Here is a 27,962-nt window from a genome sequence, read left to right as displayed (position 1 = left end):
TTTGATACTAATCTGAAGTAAGGGTTTAAAACCCTTAGGGCCCAGGGTCAAGAATCGCCCCAGTAAAGACTCCAGTTGGACCCATTAGACTTTGGAAAATGTGAAGCAGGGCATAAATTTGAGCATAGTTGGCGCATATTTTATTATATTTTTTGTATATGTTTCAGCTTTTCCAACTGATAAAGACTTCCTCTGTGGCCATTCATGCAACATCTTTTTTTCTCCTATATCTACTATAGAAATAAAGATTTAAAAAAATCTGCAAATTAACAAAAACTTTGTTTTATAATACAGGACAGCCTGTGCAATGTAATTTTACACATTTATTTCTTATAGTTAAATCCTCAAGAGTCACATTGACAGATTTCTTTCATTTACCATCTTAGCATTTGTTTACGTGTATTTACACCGGTCCAGCAGGTGGCGGCAATGCACTTGTAAGTTGGTGTGCTATCCGCCCTTAAAAGCCACAAGAAGAAGAATAAGCACCTCGAAGTGAAAGTGAATAATGTGGAGAAAAATAGTTTATATTTAAAAGCCTTGAACAAGGAACAAGCTTGTAAGTTACGTTTCTTTATTTGAATGACGACCGCACTGTTAGCTTGTATAGGTTAATCCGAGCTACAGTAATCGAGGCTAACGTTCAGAATTTATAGCCAATCAAAGCTAAGTTAGCTAAAGATGCTGTGGTTTTGCAGTGCGCTCAGTGTAGTAAGATAAAGAAAAATCTGTCGTTTTAGCGTGAAAGTGACATGTCAAATGAAGAAAATATGCTTGGCCAGCTCGTCGTAGCTTTGTTGGAGCTGTCAGCTGTGCGTTTTTTTCGCGGTGTGCCGTCTTTGTCTGTAATTAATGCACATATATACAGGTAAAATGAACTGAATCTGTAACTTACTGTGAACATCTACCCTACGACCATCTTCGCTGAAGTCACAGAATGTAATAAGTGGACCAAAACACCTATTTAGGTCTTACTGTAGCTTCCACCCGGTACTAGGAATAAACGAAGTTTGTATTTCACTGTATTAGAACTCCAGTTATACATACCAAGACCAATGTATTTCTATTGTTTCTATGTTGTTGCTTACGAAGGCTGAATGTCATGTTTATTTCTGGTTTGTAAGGATTTCTTTGAACAGTTCTTTTAATGACTGTTCAACATAAATCTGTAATCACTTTAAAATACAAGAATTGGGTGCAAAAAATGAAGTGAATTTGTTTTTTTTTTTTTCTAATCCACACCTGGTCAAAAGTATATATACAAGCTCAAATATATAAACACCCTTATTAATTTTTGGTTAGCTATTGATTTGAGGTGAAGTTGAAGTATATGGAGATACTCCTCTAGTCCATGGCATTGTCAATGTGGACATTGATGCTGGTGTTTGAGTAGTCGACACTTCACGGGAGGCTTAGCCTTTGTAGTTCCAGGGTTATCACTGAACATCCTTACCAATTCCTCTCTAAAACTTTGGGTATATTTCCAGACGTTGGAAAACACACAGCCGCATAACTTGTACTTATGTACAGTTGTTTGAAGTGATTATCTTGCTGCACAATCATGCCACTCTGGAAAAGTTCAAAGAAAGCATTAAAAGCCTCAAATTACCCTGACATGCCAATGATGAGTGTATATAAACTGCCGTTTCTTACTGTGCCAGTATATTTACTTTCTCTCTCTGTAATACAGCTGGTTCTGATTAGTCTTGTATGACGTGTTAAACGTGGATGAAGTTATGGATTCTCAAACAAGGTAAAGTATCCAAGTTAACAGTTTGCTTGGCCTTGCATGATTAATTTCCAATGTATTGCTAATTAAAGAACATATTGATGGAAAATGTGTGATTATGATAAAAGTATATTTTATACGTTTTATTTTCTTTCTTTTTTGCAGCAGTTTAAATGCTGAGGTTAATCAAGAAGATGTAAAGAATGATCCTCCAAAAACTAACCTCACAGATGAAAGAGATGAACCCTGTTTTGAACCACAAACGTCTGACGCTACAGGATACAGTGCACAAACAGAGAATACACATGATGATGTGTCTTCCCAGAATTTGATGGACTGTGGGTCTGCAGGTGACACGGATGAAGCTGTGCTCACATGCAGCAAAAGTAACACAGCTCCAACACAGTGTTCTAATGGGCAGAAATCTAAGAGGCCCAGTTCACCAGGTCCTCACCCCTCTAAGACAACCTGTGTTGCTGCACACACTACCAATACAAAACTCCATATCTGTCTTAGTCTTAGTTCCAAAAACCCAGTGTGTACCCCCATTGATGTGGAGATGCTCAGTCCTGATAGTCCAGTCTGTAAAACCATGTTCAACAACTCTGCAGACCAGGACTGTGATGGAGGTTTTTGTGCAGAGCACTCTGCCTTTGCAAAGGCTCAGGTAATGGAATCTCAGCAGACTATCAAAGACTCTGATCCAGGAAGTTCAACCAAAGAAAGAGAACATCTTCCTGCAATGGGATCTGAGGATGCTGAGATAGCAGACCACAGTGGGTCATCTAATATGAGCCAGGACTTAATTGAAAGCCAGCCAGATGCAATTTTGCAAAGGTCCTTGGAAAGATTTTCACTACAACTTTTTTTTGTGCCCTAGTGCCATTATATTCATAATGTTCTTTAGTTAATCTGCTGTCTGCTTACCTGCTCTGCCTTTTTTTCTGTATAGTGTTTCATGCCCATCACATAACATTGAGACAAAATGGCAGGGGACGCCCATAGATGAGCTGAACAGACTACCCCAGTGTGCCCCTCCTCTGTCCCACCTGAAATCAGCACCTCATCACACTGTCACAGTCAGGGTGAGTCAACAGCCACTTCTTCTTTTGTGGATCTTTGTATTTGCTAATACAGATATGTTCATGATGACCTGCTGAAGTTCAAACTAAGCATCAGAATGGGAAGAAAGGTTATTTAAGTGAATTTGAACGTGGCATGAATGTTGATGGCTGCTCTGTGTATTTCAGGCTATGGGGAATTAAAAAAAATGTTTTCCATCCAACATGCTTTAATATTTGTAATTCAGAAGTATTACTTTGGAAAAAAAAAAGACTCCTAAAGAAATAAAGCCATTTATTTAAATCACATTGCTGACTACTGAGCCTTGTTAACCTGTGAGGCAGATTTTGTTTAACTCACCATAATTATCTGTTCAAATGTTATTCTAATAAAGGATGATGCTGAAGCTGATAGTAAACTAAGGTTGTTATTGCAAAAGGAATCTGCATTTCTTTGTTTGGCTGTAAGCCTATTAGTGTGTGTTATCCCCTCACCGATACCTGGGAGTCTCTCGAGAGCACGTTTAGGACAGATGAGCACAGAGCATAGCAGCACCAGCTGTTTCAGGTGAACCAGGGGAATGTCTTCCTTTGTTACTGTCTCACTCTTTCAGTCTTTTAATACTTATGCTTATCTACTGGGATTTTCCTACACAGGCATCTCTGGGTTTTACAGAGAATAATGTGAAAAAGAGAAAATATTCAGTGAGTGGCGGTTCTCTGGCTAATAATGGCATGTCAGAGTTAAATGCCCAGAGTTCTTCAGTCTCATAGGAAGCCAACAGTAACTCACATAACCGGTTGTTACAGGCGAAGTATGCAGAAGAGCATCTCTGAATGCACAACATGTTGAACCATGAAGCAGACGGGCTACGGCAGCAACAGACCACACTAAGTGCAACTCCTGTCAGCTAAGAACAAGAAACTGAGGCTACAGTTAACATGGACTCACTAAAGTGATCCAATAGAAGATTGGAAAGACGTTGCCTGGTCTGACGAGTGTTGATTTGTACTGTGACATTCGGATGGTAGATTCAGAAGTTGAATTAAACTACATGAAAACCTGGCTCCATCCTTCCTTGTATTAACTGTCCAGGCTGGTGGTGGTTGTAATAGTCTATGGGATATTTTCTAGGCACACTTTGGTACCAACTGAGGATTGTTTCAACAAGACAGCCTACCTGAGTGTTGTTGCTGACTAAGTTTATCTTTTCATCTCTGAATGATCACAGTGCACAGGTTATCATCTTTCTGTTTCCAGCAGGATAATGCATCATGCAGCAATGTGTCATAAAGCTCAGATAATCTCAAACTGATTTCTTGAACATCACAATGAGTTCATTGTACTCAAATGACCTCCACAGTCACCAGATCTCAGTTCAACAGAGCACCTTTGGGATGTGGTGGAACAGGAGATTTGGATCATGGCTGTACAGCCGACAAATCTGCAGCAACTGTGTGATGCTATTATATCAACATGGACCACAATGTTTGAGGAATATTTCCAGCACCTTGTTGAATCAATGCTACAGTAATTAAAGCAATTTGGAAGGCAAAAGGAGGTCCAACTCAGTACTAGCAAGGTGTACCTAATAAAGTGTCTGGTGAGTGTGTATCATTGCTTGATGAAATGTGTTTATATAAAAGAAAATAAGACTGGGAAGATTGGCAAAGATGACGTAAAGAATGGCTCTTGAGATGCAGACAGGGTGAATGAGAATGAGAGAGACAGTGCTGGGCCGAGTGAAGCCGTCCTCCATGATCCCCTGAGGGGCTCTTGTCAGTAGCAGTCCTATCAGACTATCCTCCACTGCTCGTCCCACAGGGACATAGTCAGTGCTGCTTTACTGCTACAACTTGCTCTTACCATCACCAAACACTGCCACAAAAACTAGATGCTGCCAATCACTAAATTCCAAGAATGAAAATGTATTTGTAATTAATGTTTTAATTAGATCTAATGTGTACACTGAAAACTGGTTGTCTTTTAGTTCATTATGCATCAAAGAAATGTATGACTTGAAAATATGTAATGCTTGTATTTTTATTTTCTATGCGTTTACCTTTAGTGTGAGGCAATAAAAATGCCTTATACAAGATAAGCTTATATAGAAATGTTAGTTTATTCTTTAATTTTTTACACTATCTACCAAGCTGTGCTCTAACTTTCAGGGGCTTTTAAAGCTAAACCAAAATACTTTCTTTTAATGAGCAAAGGGAAAACAGTTAATTTCATCATAATTTCTCTAAAAACAACAGTAACCTGTAACGAACATGTTTTCCCCTTGCATTTTTATTTCCCTGTTACAGACAGATCTCCTCAGGGAGGGAGAAGTCCCTGTCCCATACCCTACCAAGTTCAAGGATGCATGGGATGATTCGTCAGTGAAGATGCCCTGCTCTGAGAAGAATCTGTTTCCTATGGAGACCGAGGTATAATAGTTGTATAGCATCCCTTCATCCAGACATGCCATTTCAGTACAATAAAGTTAGTTACTGCAAGAACACTGACGTAAGAAAAGTTTGTATTTATTAATTTTTTTGATGTTGTGTAGGATGGAAATGGCGTCCAAAGTCGATGGGACCTGATCCGCACTGCTTTGCAGAGGGGGTTCAAAAGTTGCCTGGATGTGAGGGTAAGAGATCAGAGAGATTGGTTAGTCAAACCTAAAATATGGAAACCAAGCAGTTGAAACCCTGATTCAGTAAACGCTTACACTCCAGTAAACTGTTTCAAAAAGCGGAAAAAATTAGTGTTGCCAGAGTTGCCAAACAAATGACCACAGTAGGCTTTTAAGTGTTTTACACAATATTGAAGAATTTCTGGGCATATTTGTTTCCAATTATATTGTTAAAGCAATGGCAAAGATACAAACCGTATTCCATAAGCAACCACATGGTGGCAGAGTTTGCAACAGTTGTATTTTACACCATGTATAAAACTAGATTTGTACTTTTGTGCGCAAATGTTACATTTTCAGTCTGACTTCTAACTTCTCATTCTTCTCTTCAGGATGCAATTCTGAGGTATAACACAGCCCATGCAAAGAAATGGGACTTCACTGCCCTGAACCTTCTTTGTACAGAGGTACGATGTTCAGTATACAACTGTTACCTGATGTTTATGGGCTTGTCTTGTACAAAAGAAAAGGCATAACATTAGCTCCTAATGGACTACTGAAAATGTTTTAATTCCAACAACTTGTCCTGTACAGACATGTTTGCTGAACATGGCAGACCTAAGAATCCTTTTATAAGAACTTTACCATGAAAAAAAAAACTCATAAAGATTTATTTGAATCTGATTGAACCTTGTAGACTTGTAAGTCCCAGCAAAATTTAAGTCACCATGATTATCTGGTTAAGTGTTAGTCTAATGAAGAATGAATCTAAAGCTGATAGTAAACTAAAGTTGTTATCGCAAAGGGAATCTGCTTGTCTTTGTTTGACTGTAAGCCCATTAGTGTGTGTCATCCCCTCACGGTACCTGTGAGTCTCCCGGGAGCACATTTAGGACAGATGAGCACAGAGCATAGCAGCACCAGCTGTTTCAGGTGAACCAGGGGAATGTCTTCTTTTTTTATTGCCTTCCTCTTTATCTTTTTAAACACTTCTTATCCTCTTTTCAGACAGTTAGGGGCTATAATTGCACATGTGTTATGAGGATAACATTTTTAGACATGGGACAATGATTTCTTGTCATTCAATTTTACAAGATAACTTTTTAAAGTGTCAGCCCTTTTACAGAGTTTCTCTCCTTAGAGATTGTAGATAAAGTATGATTTTTATTACTTATTATGTCTACTGCACAGGCTGAAATTTTATATTTTAACTACACCACCACCCAAAAGAGCCTAAAGATAGATGGCAAAGCAAATTCAATTTGAAGCCTAATTTTATAGCTACGTTTAGCATTTAGAAGCATTTGTTTTATTCTTAAATTCTTCCTGGGTATATCAATTAGGAACAAAATCGTTATAACAATGCAGTGTTCAGAATTAAGTGAGTGCTTGTGATATCCGGCACAGTCCAGCCAAATTGTTATTTAAACCTAATGCTTGTTCCCTCTCATCGTGGATTACTCAGCTAAATTTAGCCCATTCAGAATTGTTTTTTTTTTTCTCTCTGAAATATTTTCTTAGTAAGCCAGAAAGCTTGGCAGATCAATAGCTGTCTAAGCCTTTTTATAGCTTAATCCAATTTAATTAAAAGCCCCCATTAAGTCTGTAAGGATGCTAAGTAAGGCCAGGCAGTAAGTTGCTCTTCCCGGAAGCAATTTCATCAGCGACTCCGACTGCCTACTCACTGTCGTGACCACAGCAATTCCCCCACTTTTGTCATTTTTATGTTCCAAAGACATTTTATAAAGGCAAGCGGCGCTCACTAGAGAAGGACAAACCAGTGTTTAAATGACACAGTAGAAACCAGAATTTGATTACATAAGCCAGAGGTCCCCAACCCTTTTTGCGCCACGGACCGGTTTATGTCTGACAATATTTTCACAGACCGGCCTTTAAGTTGTCGTGGATAAATACAACAAAATAAAACCAGTGCTGGTACCCAAAAAAAGGAAGATTTATTCATAACACACAGGAAAAGACCCATGGAAACAGAGTTAACGATGAAAACGTTAAAAAAATAACAATAAAAACCCTGAAAACCATAAATTTCACACCGAGCCTCAACTCTCGCAGCCTGGTACCAAACGACTCACGGACCAGTACTGGTCCGTGGCCCGGGGGTTGGGGACCGCTGACATAAGCAACAGTTGGCAAGGTGATGAATCCACCCACTGAATATTATTGAATAGAAAGATGTAGGTAGGTACAGCACACCTGTTGGCTGTGACTAGTATCAAGCATTCAGACCTTCATGACAACACTTAAGCAGAAATGATTAACAGCTATCTTTCTACAGCAGACCTGTTTCATGCGAAGCGATTTATTTGTTATGCACATTCTAATGTCGTGAAGAAACACATGGTCAGCCATTCTATAACAGTGGCCAAACCAGCTGATTGATATAACAGTTTTCAGTGTCATATTTATTTTTTGTTGTCATTATGAATGCTAACTATTGAACTTCTAAGCCAATACAAACTAATTAAATGTGGTGCAACATCTTGTATCACTGAGGTAAAATAGTGAAGGGATACGTTGCCCCTGGGCCTGTGACTGACAGTCCGCTCAGCATGTAATAGCCATAAGGTAAAAAAAAGAAGAGGTTTCTAAATTAGGGCTTGTCTGTAAATTGTCTTAGTGTTTCTCCTCTGCCGAATGAAACTGTCACTGTGTCATTTTCTGATGAATGTCTGAGGGCTAAGCACAAACCCAGTCCAGGAGTACAGTACAGCTGATGTTTCAGTACACAAACATATATATAGCAGCAAGACAACAAGGCTGTTCCTCTCATTTTTGTGCCCTGTTGCTTGCTTGTTTGCTTCTGTCTCTCTCATTGTTAAAAATGCCTTGAAATGCAGGGTTTGACACTAAATGTATTGGGGAAAACACCCTTAGAAAACCTCTAAATTAAATAGTCAAATCAAGAGTTGTGAAGGTTGAGCTGCCAGAAAATTAAAATGACTTGTAAAGACTAGAATGTATGGAAGATCAATGTCTAATCGATCACTATGCTATGAAGCACTAAATCCAGACTGCCCTGATGAAACTCGGTCTGTCATATTTATGGATGTGAAATGTATAGTTTGTGTGTCCACCCTAACCTTGTGGTGAGCTGCTCTAGCTGTGGAAAGGGGGGGTGGGTTGTCTTTCTGCCCTCATCCTGCCGCATCACCAGCTACCATCTATTAGTCCCACAGGAGCGCTTTATGATGTCTGCCAGCTCATTACTCCTGACAGCATTTAGTCAGACCTGCTCTGCAGCCATATAAATGCCCCTGGCCAAATCAACCACCAAAGACTTCCTGTGGAAAATCAAGCCACCCTGCCACTCTCTCCACAATTGGTCATTTGCATTTGCTCCCAGAAGATCCATTTAATCAGCACAAGCTCCCCTGCTTACCTTGATAGAATAAGGCATGTGATTGATGACAGTGACATTCGAAGCCAATACACTCATAAATGATTGCGTTGTAAATCTGGGGCGTATGATGGAATAACTGGGTGTTTATTTTAGAGGGAATTGCAGATGGATGCTGAGGTAAGCTTCAGGCTGAAGTATGGATGCCTCAGCTGTGGCGAGCTCATTCCTAGATTGATGGTAGTTTCTTTGGAAAAGGGTTCTGTGTAGTGAACACCTCTGCAGCATTTCTGTTTCTTTTTTGTTTTTTTTCACCTTTGAAGTTTAAGTGTTATTGATATCTGAGTAGTGGGAGTTCATCCTATAACAACAATAAACTGAAACTTGAGGTTTTTATTGTTGGATATGAGAGAAAATTGCGTAGATATTGCTTACTGGTGTAGGTTTATGACCTCTGACTTGCTGTAAAGCTGTTTTTAGACCATGTAAAGTTAATCAAACAGTTGGCTCATCCTCAGATTTTCAGTTACATCCTGTGTCCTTGGCTTAAGAAAACAATACTAAACCTTAAAAAATGGCATGTTTAAAATTGAGGGAAAATGAACAACAAATGCACAAAACAAGGAATAATTTATGGCTCTTTTTAATTGCATGAAACCTGTGCATCATTTCTTTTGTTAATATTCAATGAGGAAAGCAATGCGTGGAAAATTTCTTTTATTTTATTTATAAAATTCAACATACATCAACAATGTGTGACATATGTGGGTTTAGGTTAATTTGAGCCTTAATTAGCCCTATGCATGAATTCGCATGTGTATGGTTGTCTGTCCTTGTTAGCTCTGTGACAGACTGGCGACCGGGCTACGATGTATCCTGTCTCTCACACTTGGGCAGTTGTGATAAGCTCCAGCCCCCCTGGACACTGAACTAGATAAGTGGAAGAAAATGGATGGATTGATGTTAAAACTCATATTTATTACATGAATGAGTTGTTCCAGTATATTTGTTGAAAGTTTTCAAAGTGCAAGAAATGAAGACATAGCTTCTTGGCTTGTACTTATACATAAATAAGACAGATTTTGTTTTTTGTTTAGACAAAAGTCAAAATCATGCTCAAGTCAATGATCAGAAAATGTAAAGCACAAAAACAAGCACTGGTTTGATTCTTAAATGAATAACAAAAAAGTTAGGTTTTTTTTTTCTTCATTTGTTAAGAGAAATCTGTGGTGTGGCAAAATAATATGTCAACTTACATATAATCAGTCACTCTGACTGCTGGCTCCGAGTAACTGACTGCCTAAGTAGGCAGTCAGCTCGACACATATCTCATTTAACTTAACTTAATACTTAAGCTTACATGTAATTTTTTTTGTCTTTTCAGTGTCTTGAGCATTGTGAGGTACAGCAACTGTTTGATACCGTACTACCTGCTATGGTTGATCTTGCACTTAAAGCTCCTCGGCTGTGCACAATGGTAGGTATTGATTGTTGTCTGTATTTATACCAAATTATCTATTTTTAAGGGCTTTGGAAATGTGTAAAGGTGAGGCATTACTAGTGAAAGTAGCAGTGTTTAAGGTATGCAGGAAGACGAATAAAAGTGTGGTAAGTTAGCAGGACGGGTTAGATGGTGCATCAACTTATGAGTTACAACTCGCAGCTAATGAATCCAACTCTTTGGTCCATATCAGGAACTGCTTCATTAGAAAAGAGGACTGGGAGAGGAGAGGTCCATGTTCTGCCATCCATTTCATGTGCTATGCTTGTGCACTTAGGAAACTCCACTTACTTTTTGTGAATTCGGTGCGCTAAGTTGGGACTTCTGAATTTTAAAATGCAGTCTATCGCTTTAGATTTCCACAAGTATTCCTGTTCCGAGCAAGACACATTGGTAGTGCAGGTTTGAAATCGGCCGCTTTGAACCCCAGAAGGCCTTTTTGCAGTTCACATTACATGGAGATCCATGTCAGAGTCCTTTTAAATGTCATGTCCATTTGTCCTTGTTTCCCTCTTCTGTCATCAATTTTAGCTATATGAGAATTACAGAATTGGTATTTTTGTAATCACGTTATCCATTTCAGTCTTCAGTATAATTTAATAAAGAGAATTCAGGTCCCACTTTGCACTGCGGGATAGGGGAATCCCTCTTGTTCCTGTTTACGTTGAGAGCCAGGGGCAGAGGTTTAAGTATTATCCACTTTAACTAGAGGAGGGAGTTTCTGTTACAGATTCCATTTTAAAAGGGCATTATTTGCCGATATTGAATAATGAAGCTTTCTGACTCTCTCAGCTTTGTTTGGCAGTATTAAGCGTCAAGCCTAATATTTATATGTGCGTTATTAGAGTTGGTATTGATCTGCTAACTGGGCAGCCTTGGGAGGCTCTTTAGCCTTAATCAGTGAAGATGGATGGGCCCTGTGTGCCTGACTGAACAAACCTGGGGGAGAGCAAGAGAACTGGGACCTTAATTACTACCACCCATTTACCTAATGGAACTCTCAGTGTCTCCTCTGTTTGCTCGATTGCTAAACTAATTATCTATCCTTATTAGCTCTTCAGCCTACACCACTAAACCCATATTACTTTGTCTGTTTTTTCTGCATCTGTCTTTATTACTGTAATCCCTTATCTTACTTTTTGCTTTGTCATTGTAGCATTGGCATTGTATCATCAAATCACTGATTGGATTTTTTGATTTTTCTGTTTTTTTTCTCTATTTACAGCCAATTCCTTTACTTAAGTCAAGGATGAATCAGTCTCTGACCCTTTCTCAGGAGCAAATAGCCTGTCTTTTGGCCAACGCCTTCTTCTGCACATTCCCTCGACGCAACTCCCGCAAGTCCGAGTATGGCAATTATCCTGAGATCAACTTCTACAGGTGAAAGCACACAAAACAAAAGAAATCACCAGCAGCCTGCTGTTATTAGTATTTTATACCAAAAAATGTTTTCCCCTTTATTGCCCACAATGTTGCTTTCTAAACCTTTATTTAGAGCAGGACAGAGGACGTCTAAGGTGATTGAACCCTGTTGCTGTTCTACCCTTTAACTGAGGATCAAATCCATCCCTCAGTATCTATAATACATATCAGTAATAGGGGTTTTTTCTTATAAATTTCAGCTATCTGCCTCAGTGTGATTGTTTTGAGCGACTCTGTTTTTAATGATCCTACCATTCAAAATAAACTAATATCCATCAGGGGGCACTACTGCCTTGAAAACCCTTAATAGATGAATTATTTTGTTTTTACTTACTTTCTGTACATATTGTTTCTTGCACATTCAGTGTAGAAATTTACCTTGGCTGCAGTGGTTGGAAAAACAATGAACTGATTTCTGTTTGAATGGAGCCACGGTTTGTCATTTGTTTTTAGTTGTTATATTGCAGTTTGTGGTGTAACTGCGAATATCATGTTATAGATTTGAGGATGGGGCTGTGGGCTGAGGCTCTTTCTCCATGTTATACCCCATGCGTGGGAGGGAGATCCCAGTAGGAGTGTTAAATTGGAGTTCTTTCTTACAACCTACTCAGAACCAGTGGTGTGTTAAGAAAGCCTGGGTTAGCTAATGGAAACAAATTGTTATAATAGACTGTTTTAAAGTGAACGCTTGTCTGTGTGTCACTGGCTTCTCATAACTTGAAGTGTCACTTTATTTGTGTAAAAAAAAAAGAAAAAAAAAGGAAGTGATGCAAGTATATAGCCTAAACTTATAACAATGATAGCTCTTGTGCTTTTGCTCCGAACATAACAGGTGTGAAGTATAGATGACAGCTGACATTGTAAAGATATAGCGGGTTAAAGTAAACTGCCAGTCTAAATATCTTACTTTCTTACTTACTTTCTTTTTAAGATCTACCTAAAAGGAGAGAACATAATTTTCTACCTTAAAAGACTAAAAACAGTCACAGTGAAGCATCCCTCATCCATAATTCACAAGATTCTCTATTCCTTCCTATTGCACTCAATGATCGCATAATAGGCTTTCAACCAAATTTTGTTTCTCGTTTTATGAGCAGTAACCTGTGAATTGTGATGGATCTTGACCTGGATGAGCTACTACGTCATTGATCTGGTTTCTCCTATTACAGATGTGGTTACATTTATCTAAGTCACGTCTTCTGTTTATAGTGGCTGTTTTTTTTTCCCCAGAAGTGTATTTAGAAGTTTATCTGGATTGAAAATGATTTTTACCGTTGTGTTTTCCTGCCCAATCTTTTGTTTTGAGTATTGGTAACAAGAAAGAAGAATTTATGTGAAACAGGACAAGAACTGTGGATGATGGTAACCTAATTTGGATAATGTGTGCAGCTTCAGACATATATTGGAATGAATTATGACACAAAGCAAAGTTTTGTGTATAACAGAGAAGAAACTATTACAGAAAGCAAAACTTGTCTGAGTGTGAAAAGTAATGACATGATGAACAGGTAGCTAATTGAATCGGATAGGCATTTTTTCCAAGTATTTTTCCCCCATTTGATAGTGGCTAGAAAGTTGACATATTGTTTATAGGTGAGACTGGCTGGTAACAGAGTTATAATTAGGTTTTATTACTTGCTTTGCAACTTCATGTTTGGACAGTAAGTGCCTCTGTATATCCTGAACACTGTCCAGACAATACCTCAACTCAATTTTCCCCTATTTCCATGAGGCCCCTTCTCCTCATTAGTGACATTTGCAATACCTTTGGGTTGTTGCCTGACACACTGAAGGCGTAGGTTCGGTAATACCTTATAATGAGTTCCCATATTCTTTGCAGAACATGAACATTTAGTGCTATGAATTTTGACATTCCCTGCTATCTACATGGGCTCTAATTGCTGTTCATTTTCAGATGGAACAAAATACATTTTTCAGTTTATTGTATAGGCTGCCTCTTGCTTTATTGATACACTGCTGCCAAATATCAACATTTGTATTCATTTTAGGCGCTTAATGGATTCCCGCGCCAGTTTGACTCACCAGAGTGACTACTTCATGACTTGTCATGGTGGAATTTGTCAAAATAAATTGGAAAATAAATTAACTTGCTGTGGAGAAAAATAAATTCAAAGGTGGAAAATGGATATTATTAAAATGGAATAATCTTAGCATAACACACAAAATCTGCCCACAAACAACTCTTTCATGTACAGGAGTTGAAAAATTAAAATGGGCACAAAGGTACATCTTTGACCCCTGATGGTTCTTATCTGTATCTGATACTATGATGCCATGACATTGCCTAGCAACCAGCTACTAACAGGTTAAAATGACCTGTTGGTAACATTTATGTGTAGACTGTGTGAAACATAAATGTGGCCAATGTAGAAGTGCCTAAAAGTCTCCATTCACCAGCAGATGGCGATAGCTGTAGTTGAAAAAAAAAAGACTTCTGGTCCTGTAGAAGTCTATGAAAGAGCGGCTTTCTGATCTGACCTTTGTAAACACTTTTGACCTGAGTTTATGGCCTCAGTCACTCATTTTTTGATCATATTGAATAAAAATTCATTTGAATTTGTAAATCTTCATTATATTATGTTTCAAAACTGGAGGCTTATCTGTGCTATGAAACCACATGTTTACTGGCTAATAAACTGTTAATCACAAGTCATTATCCAATGAGTCCAGTCACCTGAAGGTGCTTTATATTGCCAGGTAAACCCCTACAATAATACAGGGAAAACTGCAAACAATCAGACCATTCCCTATGAGCAAGCACTTGGCGACAGTGGGGAAAAAAACAGCCTTCTGGTTCGACCAGTTAAGGGTGAATGAAGAGAAAATGTGGAAGAGAGCCAGAGATCTTCAAAACAGGACTTCAGCAACCATGGGCTGAATCCGCCTTTTATACTGTCTATATATTTATTCCCTTTATCATCTTATAAAAGCACAATATGATTTGAATTCACAGCAATAACATCTCATTCATATCAATATAACTTGATTTATGCATCTTAGACTATATAGACAAAGTACTGGTCACCTACACATCACATCTACAGGAGCTGCTTGACAGTGGAAACTTATGCCATGAAGCTTCTGCCGCACAGTTTTTGTACTAATGTCAGTGCCAGTGGAGGTTTGCAACTCTGTAGTTACTGAGTCAGCAGAGTGTTGGGAACCACTTTGCGCCCCAGCACTTGGAGATCCCACTCTGTAGCTTTACATAGTCTCCCGCTATCTGCCTGAATTCCTAAATATTTCTAGTTGTTATAGTATTATACAGCAAGGAACTCCCTCCTCTAGTTCAGAGTAATATGCATCTGCTTTGTCTTTAAGGTTCGATAGAATTATTTTACAAATCCTGTCATCCTACTAATTATCTTTGATTTGGTCCATATAACCTTCAGCTGCCTTATTTTATCTAAACCATAATTGCACTTTCAGTGTCATCTGTGTGTCATCTGTTTGAGGGCACGATATCTGTGTCTGTAATGATGTAAGTATTGATTTCAGTTGCAGCGTTGGCTGTTTCAGAACCACTTGGGTCTGCCTTCACTGTCAGTATTTCTGCCTAGAGCAAAATACAGGAAAGACCAAGAGAGGGGGGGAAAAGTCTTCGTGTTTCTGAGGAAACGAGACGAGACAACCGCTGCAGTCTAAAATGGGTCCTGGATCGTTACGGGCCCTCCCCTTCTCGCAGTAATTGAGGGAGTGTCCGTCACTTTGCTTATCGGTTACACTAACGCTCTGTCTTGGGCAAACAGAGCAGCAAGCAATCTGCTGATTGCTGTTTTGGCAGAACTGTCGAGATTTGCCCTCTGTTAAGTGATGGATAGATTCAAGGAAGAGGATAGAAAGCAGAAGACTTGTCTTTTTATGGCTTGTCTTTTCCTGGGTTTGAGAAGAAAATGACATAGGGAATTCCAATAACAGTTTGGTCAACAATGAAGGCTCATTAGTAAGAAATAAATACCCGTTTTTGTTTTTAAGTCATTGTGAGATGGTCTACCTTATTTGCAAGAAAATAGCTGAACAGGTAATGGCAAAACTGTCAGAAATATTGTCTCCATATGCACTTTATGCAGTAGGTACGGTTATAGACGACAAGAACCAACTAATTACTGTGCTTAAATGAAAATTGCTGCAGTATATTTTGTAACAAAATCCTTCATAATTAGTAGTCCTTCTTTCTCAAGTGCGGTATAATTTGTGGCTATACTGTAAATCCCACTGTAATTTACGTGTGTTTCACTTACACTTTCTCATAGTCATGTTGTCCTCCAGGATACATTATGCCAAATTAACACTGACTAAAGGAATTGATGGGGTGAAGGTGTTCACAGAGGATGAGTAAGGTGCTGTGTAAGGAATAGTGTAGAGAAAACCAAAATTGACATGAAAAAATTATCTTAAATAAATTGCTTTTTTTCTTTACTCACAGTAAGGCTTTTAGCAAATGACCTTTTCATTTAATTTGTTCCCTCTGTTTTTATTTCTTTACCGGTCTGAGCAGAAAGTGGTGGGAGGGAGAGATGGATGCTGAACTATGGTTAGTCATCAGCTTAGGTCGCTTTTAATGGAGGGAGTGTACTAGAATGGGGGTGATTTAAGCTTTCCATCCAATGCTCTCTCCATCCCTCCACCCTAGTTTAATAGTAACTGAAAAACTGAAACGGGGCCTCAGGCAGTGCCGTTGTATGAAGGATGAGGGTAGATGGGAGAGACATCGTGCCAGTTTGAAAGCGTGACTTCACTCATGTTCCTGTTGTGCAGTGAGCTTTAGATAATAAATGAGTGAAACAATGCCTCTCATCTTCTAAAATGTAACACATTATTTAATGTCAAAAATACAGGTGCTATTATAAAGTTCTGGAACTTGCCCCATAAAAATCTAAAATTAGACCTGAATTAAATTTGGCTTCATGTTCCATCGTAGATATTCTGGAAAGGTTATGCTTTCAGCATTGCTGTGGAAGTGTTGCTGTGATGACTTGCACTTCTACATCCCCTCCCGTTGGTCTACTGGATAGTTGGATGGATAGCACAATGCCAAGTGCCACCATTCAATTTGTTTGACTGTTTATATGCCTGAACGGCATACAGACACAACTTTGAAGGGGAGATACTGTACATTTTACTCCTTTTTTTCAGAAGTTGTATAAACCTTTTCATGTAGTGTTTTAAATTAAGTGGTTTTTAACTCAGACATACATTTTCTTTTGGTTTCAGGTTGTTTGAAGGTCCTTCACCAAGAAAAATTGAGAAATTGAAAACTCTGCTGTGTTACTTCAGGAGAGTTACACAGACTAGTAAGCAGTGAAAATAGCTAACATAATGTTGTAAGTTGTTGCGCTTCCCTGTGTCTTTCAGTTGAATAACCTTTTGTCTGTTTTATTTTTAAGCGCCCAAGGGTCTTGTTACATTTACAAGACAAACACTAAACAATCCACCAGACTGGGAAAGGTAATAATTACTTCTCTGGTTCCTTATGAACATAATGAACTAATGAACTGCATTTAAAATAAATTATATTGCGATTCATGGCATACTCTGACAATAACAAATAGTATATTCTGCATTCTGTGAAGGCATGTAATTGTTGTAGGGGAGTAATTGTTATTTTAACAGGAAGTAAAACCCTGAAATTCTATCAAAGTTTCACTAAATCTTTCCTGAATAACTCTGAAGTGTGTTGATTTTGTCTGAGTGGGATAGTGACCATCAACTCCTCATAGCTTCTTTGGTGCTCATGTGCACAGATAATTGCCATTATATAAATTCCTACAATGAAAGTAGTAGTAGGACAGTGTTTTTAAAGGGTGGATTTGAAAGAGTAAAGGGCCCCAATATGGATGAGAAGTCCTCAGGTTAAGCTGGTAGTTTATATTAATTTTATACATCAGTGTAGTGTATTCCACTTAAACATGTTAACTGGATGACTATTTCTTAAACAAGCACATGAATGTTGAAATGTTTGTAATCGTTGGTTTTTTTCTCCCCTTTTTTTTTGTCCAGCTCTCAGACTCAGCTGACACGCCTGCATATCACTTGTGAAGGGACAATTGAGGAACATGGATATGGAATGCTCCAGGTAGGAATGTTTTACCACACACTAAGCACACAGTTTTACCTCTGACTTCAGTAATTAAATACTTCCATGTCATCCATGTCTTGTTAAAAATATCAAAAGCATTTCTTAACAGAATCTTTCTCTTTTATTGTGAGCTGAAATTTTCAATTTTAAATACAAATAGTATTCTGCAGTTTTTACTGTGGTTACACCTAATGAGTATGATTCTGTCGATCAGTCCATTTTTCTTGCTTTAAAAAGTAAAAACATGACCTTCAGCTTTAAACCAGTTGTATGATTTTTGTGCATATCAATGCAAGTTATTGAATCTCTGTCTGCAGTGAGTCACCCCATCTTCTCACCCCCCCTTGTTGTTTCTGTGTAGCTGGCGCATTTATTTTATTCTAGTTGACAGCTGATGTATACACATGAGTAGCTCCGAGTGGCAAGGGTGGAGGAGAGGACCCTGGGGTGGGGGATGAGGGAGAAGGAGGCACACAGAGACAAAGATGACGTCGGGGATCCATCTCACCGGGGTGACCCAGTGAGCTTGGAGTCCTGTAGGCGGATTGATGGCTACCTCAGCAGGCTGGACATTGGTTGTGTGTTGAGTTTTGATAGGGCAGAGCGAGCTGTCATCCTGTCAGGAGGTGAGATTGAAGGGTGGGGGGGGTGAGGTTAGGGGTAAACCAGTGAAGGTGAGGAGTTGAGTGGCTGGTTAGAAAACATACACAAACCCACTGTCACACAGATTGACGTAGCTGTGGGCCACTGAGCAGAACCTTCACCCCTGACAAGCTGTTTAAATATCCGCATTGTGATTTGAATGGGATGTTCTCTTATGCGTGCCACAAAAACAAGATCTGGTCTTTCATGGCATGAAGCTCAAGCACCACACTGAAAATACTTCCCCAAAGAAGCATGAGTCCTAGAAATAAGCACAAACATATCGGTTATTGGTATGGATTTATCTTATTTCAACAAATCCCTGGGCTGTTTTTTAAAATTTAATTTCTTGGACTCTATTCACTGTAGATCTTGAACTTTGTGGGTAACAGACAGAATTTTGAAATGTGGAAAATGTCATTAATATCAGTCCAGACTGTTATTTCGGTCAATTTATATCATTCATATCATTATATATGTATTTTTTTTTAGCTGGATTGGGTTGAAGTTTTTTAAGGCTGAAAAACATATTTAGGTCATGTGACTGCAAAACAAGCCTGACTCATCACCACTCCACCACCGTGCTTGAAATGGTTTGAGGTGTTTCTGCTGAGAAGCTGTGTTGGTTTCATCAAACATCTCCAAAGGACATTGTTCAAGAAGTCTTGGTGTTTGTTCAGATCCAACTTGGCAAACCTACACTGTGCTGCCATGTTCTTTGCAGAGAGGGAGAGAGAGAAGAGGGTTTCCCTTGGCAACCCTTCCATACTATTGTCTTTTTCTAATTGTATTGTCATGAACTTTAATTTTTAACATGGTAGCTGAGGCCTGTAGAATCAGAGCTGTAGCACTTTTCTTTTCTTTACCTTACTGTATATTGATTTTCAGGGTTTGTGACTTTAGATTGTGACTCTAGGAGTTGGTGTCAAATTGGTTTGGTTGTAGTTTTTGACATAACTCAAATATGTTGTTCAGTCTTAAAAATTTCAGATGGACAACTCCTTTACTTTTAGTAAGTTATAAAAGATGCAAAGGGATAAAACGCAGATAAAGTTGGAAGACTGCTGAACATCAATGACCTTTTATTGCCCGGTTCCTTTTTCTCTTTGTTGAGTAAACACTGAATAGATAATGAATAGTGAGGCCTATTAGAAAATGCAAAACTCAGACATGTGCAAAATCTGCACACATTCATGCAATGTAGATTTGAAGTACATCTTTAGACTTCATGGGTTGTGTTCTGTTACAATTTCCTGATTGGATTATTTCCATGCAGGAAGGATCACTGCAATGAACTTTATAGATTTATCTGATATAAATGGCCACAGTGGACAAAAGGATAGATAATGAGACACTAATTGAAGTATTTGTTTAAATAATAGGAGTGACAGTGACAGAATTTTACAAATTCTCTCATTTGCACTGATAGGTCAAAGGGCAGTATGTCATACCGTACATGTCATGTATCTGTATTTTTTTAAATAAATGTTAATTTCAAGTTTGAGGCCACCAACAAATGTCCTTCTTTTTTTCTTTTCTTTTTCTTTTTTTTTTTTTTTAATTTCATCTCACTAGGTGGACTTTGCCAACAGGTTTGTAGGTGGTGGAGTCACAGGACATGGACTGGTCCAAGAAGAAATCAGGTTCCTTATCAACCCTGAACTCATTATCTCTCGCCTCTTTACTGAAGCTCTTGAATACAATGAATGCCTCATCATCACAGGTGTGTAGTTTCTTTCTTTTTCTCGCACAAACATATGTATTTTTAAGCCTTGAGGCTTTGATTTGTATGACATTTTTACTGGGAACTTGATCACTGCAATCTATTTTTTTTTTTTTTTTGTTAGTTAAAGAAAAAGTGATTTAATGTTTTGGGGTTGTTTTCAGATGGATAAGAAGGTTGTCTCCCTGCTCTTTCTGCCTGGGGAATGGGTCCTGACTTTTGTTTGTGCTTATGTGCTGAAAAGCTTTCTTGGAGTCACTGAGCAGGGTGCTGTAAGAGTCACCATGTGGGGACTTTGTTGTCCTCCAGGGGATCTCCATGCTCACCTGGGCAACAACAATGAGAGCCTGATGAGCATGATCCTCCGGAGAGTCCATTTATTAGTTAGAACCTCTGATTCAGAAGGAACAGTGTGGTTTCAACCTGGTTGTCAAACACTGTGGAAAAGGTCTTGATCTTCTCAAGGATATTTATGGGAGTTTGACTAACTGTTTCCCCTAGGATGTCCTGTGGGATGTTTTTCAGGAGTATTGTGTATTTGGCCTCTTGTTTTGGGCTATAGCTAAGTGAAAGTATGCTATGCATTGCTGGCACTTAGTTGGGCTTGTTTCTGGTGGGGTTTGGGCTCTGCCAGGTCTGCCCTTTGTCACTGGTTGTCTTCATAACTTTCATGGGTAGAATTTTGAGGCATAGCCAAATAGCGGCTTGTCTCTAGCTTGAGGGCCTCAGAATCACCTCTTTGCTTTTTGTGAATGAGGTGGGGGTTTTTTTTTTTTAGTCATTGAAGAATGACTAATGACCTCCTGGTCATACTGGGGTGGTTTGCAACTGAATGTGATATGGTGGGAATGATAATTGGCAAGTCAATTTTGAGATAGTAGTTGTTGGCTGGAAATGGGTGGAGGGCTCACTCAGTGCTCACTCCACTTGCTGTCTCGAGTAGAGGAGCTGTGCAGTGTGGGGTACAGTGTGATCTGTGGTGGTGGTGAAGAGACAGCAAAGCTATCAATTTACTGGTTGATCTACATTCCTACTCTAATAAGTCAGTAGCTTTAGGTAGTGACTGAAAGAGTAATTTTGTGGACATAAGTGGGGGAAGTGAGCTTCCTCCGAAATGGGCTCTCCTTTAAAGATAGGATGAGGATTCATTTAGGAGGGGCTCAGTATTGAGCTGCTATAGTACCTTTACATATCAAAGGACATGGTCGAGGTGGTTTAGACATCTGACTAAGATACTTACGGGGACCTTCTACGGGTATCGCCTACCAGGAGAAGATGTGGCGGAGTCAGGACGTGCTTGAGAGCTTACATCTGTTGGTTGGCTTTGGAATGTGTTGGTGTCCCCCTTCTATACCGCCTTTCAGAGCTTGAGGAGGTGGTTATGGAGAGGAAAATCCAGAGTACTGATCCCGCAACATAGAAACATTGTCATGAAATGGATGGCTAGATGGATAGATGGATAGATAGATTTATTGATTGTGTAATAATACTTGAGTATCAAGGTATGCTGTCCCCTTATGTAATGTACATGTACTGGATTATTTCAAGTAGAAAGTAAACACTATTACAAAACATATAGAACCACTAGACACTGATATATGGTGTAATCAGACTATAAATACTCTACATTTAATTTATCTTCATGCCATGGGGTATATAGGCTATTATTTGGCAATTATTCCTTGGTATTGTGTTGGCTTTCCTCGTTCTCCAATAGAAACTAGACACATCTATGTATCTCCCATGCCTTTCTAGTATTACATTTTGGTTCAAACCGGTGTTTCGTCCATCACTGAGTTATTTTCTCCTGTTCATTGAGCTCTTTGTGTTTATTGGGCTCCATTTATTTTTGCCCTCATACTTCCTTCCAGTCCGAAGGTAAATCCATTGCATTGATTCAGATGGGACTGCTTGGTTATCCTTCATTTCTCCCAAGCAGAATTGCTCTATTTTTCAACCTCCAACTCACTGTTTCGGTTATTCTTTCCTCTCATTTGCCTCCCTCCTGCAATTCTGGTCATCCTACCTTTTCTTTTTTTTTTTCCATGCCTCACATCTCGACAGCGTCAACAGAAAGAGGCATGTGCAGATTAAGATATGCAGACGTGTGGAAAAAAGTAAACATAATATAAACACTTACTTTGTTTTACTGTTTTGATGCTTTTATTTCATAAAGTGATCATTTTGAGACATTATGCTGTTTGATAAATTCATCTTTTTGGCATAAGAATATATCTTTTTGACTTAACTTAAATCGCTCAAAAATGCCTCCTATTGATTGATTCTGTTTTTTTGTAACGTGACACAAATCTGAAAAAAATTAAAATACATTTGCATTGTCTGATGTTCCTCGGCATACTTTATATGCTTGTTATTTTTTTTGGGGGGGGGGGGGGTTGAAAAGTAGAGAAACCAAATAGTTAGGATGACGTTCACGCTGCTGGACCACTTTACCAAAGAACACACACAATGAAAAAAAAACGAACTCTGTCAGCAAGCCAATCGTTGTCTGTTTTTATGTGGCGCCATGTTGTCTTCCTTGAAATTCCTATCTCTCCCCAGTGACCTTCAGGTGGTTAGTCATTGTCCCACTCTTTCCCTCCCCTCATAGTGCTTCCCTCCCTCTGCCATCCTCCTCCTCTCCACTTAACTTTATTACATTTGGACAGAAAAGAATTTATAGCCCAACTAAGGTCATTGCTGCACTAATGGAATGGGCCAGTTATGCCATAGATTCATTAAAACCTTTAGTATTCCTTGCACGAATGCTGTGTTTCCTCTTAAAGTCTCATTTCTCTTGCTAGACTCTTTTCTCTTTTGTCAAGTTGATCATATTTCTTCATCTTTAGCGATGCCCTAGCACAAGTCTTCAAGTGCATCTGGAACTTTAATGTCAGAGTACTTGTAAAACAAAACTCAAGTCTAAGTTTGAATGCCCACTGGCGTTTTACACCGGAAGGCAAGGTCTGCGATGCAATCTCCTGATGGACGTCAGCATAGCGGGATGCCATTATGGGCGGTTGCCAGACTGAAGTGGCTCAAGGTGAATAGAGAGGAGGAAGACTTTTGGTGGACACAGTGATATGGGCAGCCTGTTCTTTGACGTTAGGAGTCGCTGATGTTGTGGAAAGCACTTTAATTGCAGGGCTGGACCTGCAGTGGCACAGTATGCTTTAAATAAAGCAACTGCTCCTTTTGTTTGCACAGCCAGTGCCTTACTAGAAAACGCAATTTCTGTGGAAACAAAAAAAAGTTTTATATGTAATGCAGAAAAAAATGTACATTAAAATATTTTTATTAAATATTTGCAAAATTGTCCATAATTGTTGGTTTTTGTTCTAGTGACTTCTGCCCATTAACTTAAGAAACACTTTCTCATACTCTGCTCATACAACTTTAGTTCACATGTTTAACTTCTACTCTTCAACAAAATGTTATATAACCACATCATTCCTAATGTATGGAGCCTTTAAGGGGCAGCCTTTTCAGAAAGAAGCACAGGTGTATTATTCTAACCCTTAGGACATAACCCTAGGTGTTATAAAGGACTTAATCTCTTAAAAACACGGGTGTGTCAGTAATTAATTTTTGCTTGTTCTGTTCTTACATTTTCTCCCAGTTGTAGCTCAAAGCTTTTCATTTAAAACCCCATAGCAGATTACTTATTAAATCAGTGGGCTTTATTTATGACAATTCAATAAAAGCTGATACTCTGTATGCTCATGTGGAGCATAGAAAGTGCTAAATTTGATTTTAGAACCTGCTGTGTGCTCTGACTGCTGAGCAATGAGTAATATCGTATTTCCCTCGTCTTATACTGCAGGAGCTGAACAATACAGTAAATACTCTGGCTATGCTGAGAGTTACAATTGGGTGGGTATCCACAAAGACGAGACACCCAGGTAATTTTTTCTCTCCCCTCCATAGGATTATTTTTGTGTTTGTTGGTACTTGTGCTGATGTTTTAAATGTAAAATCTTTCTTTCATTTCCAGGGATGACTGGCAGAGAAGATGTACAGAGATTGTGGCCATTGATGCTCTTAAATACAGGCACTTCCTGGAACAGTTTCTCCCCGAGAAGATGACCAGAGAACTCAACAAGGTGAGGGAAGATTTAGTTCAGCGGTTCTTTTTTCAAACATGTTTGTGAAAGGTGGCAAGAAACCTATAAAGTACTGCTCTAATTTGTAGTACCTTTTTAAAGGTGTCAGTGCGATGGTGCCGAACACGGCCGATGCTACATTGTTTTTGATAAAAAGTTCACTACCATGAGCTTTGACATTTTGTCTGGTACAGCTGCAAAAAATTTCAGTTAAAATCTAAGTGATATGTAAAACTACTCAACTGCTAAATACTACATAACTCTCAATAGTATTACTCCCAATTTACTGCAGTTTTTTTCTCCACATGACTAAGAAAAATATATATTATGCACTTTTTTAACAGACTTGTTTCTCTTCTCAGTCGAGTAAATGCTTTATTGCATATTTTTATATTTGCTTATGGTTCAGCCTGAGGGTTAACACTTGCCCCCACATTATACATTAATGTGATTTTAATTAATTTTAATAGACTCTGAGAGATCATAGAAAAGACTGTACTGTTTGTTTGTCTTCCCCACTCTTACATCCTTCTCCCTCTTTTGTTTTCATTCCAGGCGTACTGCGGATTCCATCGAAATAATGCCAACAGGAAGCACCTCTCTGCAGTGGCCACAGGCAACTGGGGCTGCGGAGCTTTTGGTGGAGACACACGGCTCAAAGGTATAATTGGATGATTTATGGCAACAAAATCTATAAACTAGGCTAGTATCTGTGTCACATTTATTACGTTAAAATTTTAAGGCTGGATTCCCAAGACTGCAGTGAATATCAGTAGCTCAGACTTGATCACGGCATCTCCCAGTCAGTAGAGCCCCTGCTGAAGGACTTTCAGCATTTATGTAGCATGTAGTGTACGACAATTTCCAAGATGCTGTTTTCTCTCAAGCCTCTCTAGTCAATTAGAAGCTCTCCCAGGGTGTCACTCTCCTGTCCCTTTTCAGTCTTTTATAGATCATCTGACACATTTATGTTTTCCATTAAATGGGCGATTGATTACAGAGAAAGAAGACCATAAATCCAGCTGATGCTGGTCTCCGTTGGCTTACACAACATCAGTCTTCATAAGCAGGGAGACTCTTACTGTTGTTTTTTGGCCAATTGTGTGTTGGATGTGCAGAGTTTCCTGTATGCCTAATTCATGGCACATGTACCCTGTTTTTGCTGTGCACATCAGTGCTTTAAGGTTGTGTTTCTGGACAGTTGGATTTAAAACTGAAGCTGCTAATTTCCTCTGCAGCATGCTATGAATAGATCCCCTGGACTTCACATAGTCCCCGAGGATGATATTAGCTTCCGGGGGGCCCCGCCCATTAGCTCCAGTGTTAGCATAGTTGGTATTTTTGGAAGCTAATAACTGTATTTTACATGAAAGTCCAGGAGCTGACTTGAGATGTGGTATTTACATAACACTAGGCGGGTATTTTGAAGTAATGATTACAGAGCTTTTGAAAATGTCTTGTTTTGTGTGTTCATTAATCTGAACTGTATAACCATTCTGTTAAATATTTAAAAGTCATGAAACCTAATTTGCAAGAGCTCAGAGAATGAATGCTGTTTACGAGGCTATTCTACCAACACTGGATTATTTACTCCACTAATACAAATTGCCACTCATGTTCTTTTATGCCACAGGCTGTACATTATCTGGCTTATTGACCAATTATTTAGTCTGTCATGCTTTTCAGCGCTCAATTACACCTTTATAGTTTTATTCTGGAACCAATGGTGCAAATAGAGTGAATGTTGTTGCCTGAATTTTCGTCTTGAAATTCGCCTTCTCTCTTTTTCAGCGCTGATTCAGTTCATGGCAGCAGCAGAGGCTGGGCGAGATGTGGCGTATTTCACATTTGGAGATGCTCAGCTGATGAAAGATGTTCATGACATGCACGCTTTCCTCACCGAGAAACGGGTCACCGTTGGTAAGATTCGCACACAAGACGTTTGTGGCTAAGCTGTGGTCACTCAGTAGAATTATTAGAAACAGGAACTTTTTGCTTTTGCACCTCAAGGAGGTTTTCCTTCTTGGTGTCATTACAGGAATGTGTGTATAAATAACCACACACACTCCATGGGTATGTTAAGGTACTCTACCATATGGGCCATCTCCCCGCTCCTCAGCCCATCCATTCAGCCTGAGCCGCAGAGTGGATTACTGCCTAAACTGGCCCCGGCCTCTTCCCTCCCCCTCTTTTCATTTTTCTTCTGTTGACATTTATTGAAGCCTTTCAGAGAAATTCCCCTCTAGCCATCCATTTCCTAAAGTGGAGCTACAGAGGGGGAAAAAAAAAAAGATTGCAGTATGTGAGTGCGTATGTGCGCACTCACATACTGCATGTGAGTATGTGCGCTTGATTTATAAATGAGCCCGAGTACACCTTCATTTTTTTTGCTTGAGTGTCTGTGTTTCTCTCGTTCACAATCCGTTTGTGCTTTCGGTCCTATTCTGTTAAATCCCGTCTTCCTTACATGTTTCTTGACCGCGTCTCTTTTGTCTCTCTTCCACCTCTCTTCCCCTCTCTCCACCACCCTTTTTACCCTCACAGGGCAGCTGTATGACCTTTTAAACCAGTACTTCAACGAGGTGTGCAAGAATTGTCGCACGACACGGCCTGACGTCAGCCTCTACAGATTCATCTATGAGACAGTCTCTTCCCCAGCAGCCTCCGACACCTTGAACACTGCTAAGGATTCTGGGATGTCTCCTGTGACTTCAGACCCTCATTAACAGGAAAACAACTGTAACCTAATCTTACCTCCCTTCTCCAGTCACACTTTGTAAAAGAGTCAGTGTGGCCTTAGTATTGTGGTTACGGTCACTTGTTTTCCCCTCCCTCTCTCTCTCTCTCTCTCTCTCTCACACACACACACCCTTTAAGTTTGTGATCCCAACATGCAAGCTATCAAAACACATTTCTGCCTTTCTCACTGGTGGTATTATAGGAATCTCATAGTACGGCACCAAATGTGGTGACTTTTTTCAGAGACTTATAGCAATAGTAAATCCTGGTTGCTGTTCTTTCTTTAGTCCAGATGTAATGTGGAGGGTTTGTTTTTTTGGTTTTTTTTACACACTAAATACAAATATGCCCAAATATTCATCATATGCATGGTTGTGAACAAATTTCACCATTGATACTCCAGGACATGATAATCCTCCCTGGTTATCGTGTCTTGTATTGTGTTTGCTACACTTTCTGGTTGTGTTCTCTACTTATTGTACCCGGGCTATGGTGAGGTGCCTGAATGAGATGCCATACTGTAGTCTATGCATGGGTAACATTTATTTATCAAATATTCTACAAATATATGCTGCTCTTTTATATCCTGTCTGATACCGAAGTGTAACATACATATTGTCCTTAAGGCATATTTTACTATGGATCACAACAATCAAAATAATCACTAGTAATGTAAATCATCTCAAATTAAACATACAGGAAATTTAAACTCACAGTCTAGATGTTTCATTTTACTCTGAACAACTTCATTTGCTACATACAGGGGGATTAAATAAAGTTAAAATGGCACGAACAATATTTTGTTAATGTTTTTACACATTTATTTTGGGGATCACGTTTTCTATTGTTTACTGTGTTTTCTGATTGGCAGTGTGGATTCTATTTAATGGGTTTGGTTACATTAAAGCCTGTGAGTATTGCATAGAACTGTAATTTAGGCTTTTAGGTTGTACGTTTTATTAT

The 27,962-nt window shown here is 39.0% G+C and overlaps 1 protein-coding gene across 2 annotated transcripts; it reads left to right on the top strand.

Annotated features, from left to right (window-relative positions):
* Positions 1-452: 452 nt before the first annotated feature.
* parga (poly (ADP-ribose) glycohydrolase a) lies at positions 453-27,962 on the top strand. Of its 2 annotated transcripts, XM_063491701.1 has the most exons (18): positions 453-559; positions 1,691-1,753; positions 1,895-2,566; positions 2,682-2,814; positions 5,101-5,223; positions 5,346-5,426; positions 5,804-5,878; positions 10,154-10,246; positions 11,496-11,650; positions 16,928-17,007; positions 17,101-17,161; positions 17,714-17,789; positions 20,010-20,157; positions 23,981-24,059; positions 24,152-24,260; positions 24,816-24,921; positions 26,052-26,180; positions 26,805-27,962. In XM_063491701.1, exons 2-18 carry the CDS (start codon positions 1,737-1,739, stop codon positions 26,984-26,986), a joined length of 2,319 nt encoding a protein of 772 aa, XP_063347771.1. In that variant the 5' UTR covers positions 453-559; positions 1,691-1,736; the 3' UTR covers positions 26,987-27,962. The 2 variants fall into 2 exon arrangements, with proteins under 2 accessions (XP_063347771.1, XP_063347772.1); XM_063491702.1 differs by lacking the exons at positions 453-559; positions 1,691-1,753; positions 1,895-2,566 and having other exon boundaries at positions 2,709-2,814; positions 5,105-5,223; positions 26,805-27,960.

The sequence above is a fragment of the Pelmatolapia mariae genome, linkage group LG13, assembly GCF_036321145.2.
Source record: "Pelmatolapia mariae isolate MD_Pm_ZW linkage group LG13, Pm_UMD_F_2, whole genome shotgun sequence".
NCBI classification, from domain to species: Eukaryota; Metazoa; Chordata; class Actinopteri; order Cichliformes; family Cichlidae; genus Pelmatolapia; species Pelmatolapia mariae.
The sequence above is the reverse complement of the archived record's forward strand: the minus strand, read 5'-3'. Positions and strand labels throughout refer to the sequence as shown.

Excerpts from the sequence above, each read along its gene's own strand:
- parga (XM_063491701.1), top strand. Across the intron at positions 2,815-5,100 it reads ATCACACTGTCACAGTCAGG|ACAGATCTCCTCAGGGAGGG; the intron begins GTGAGTCAACAG and ends TCCCTGTTACAG. Across the intron at positions 24,261-24,815 it reads TGACCAGAGAACTCAACAAG|GCGTACTGCGGATTCCATCG; the intron begins GTGAGGGAAGAT and ends TTTTCATTCCAG.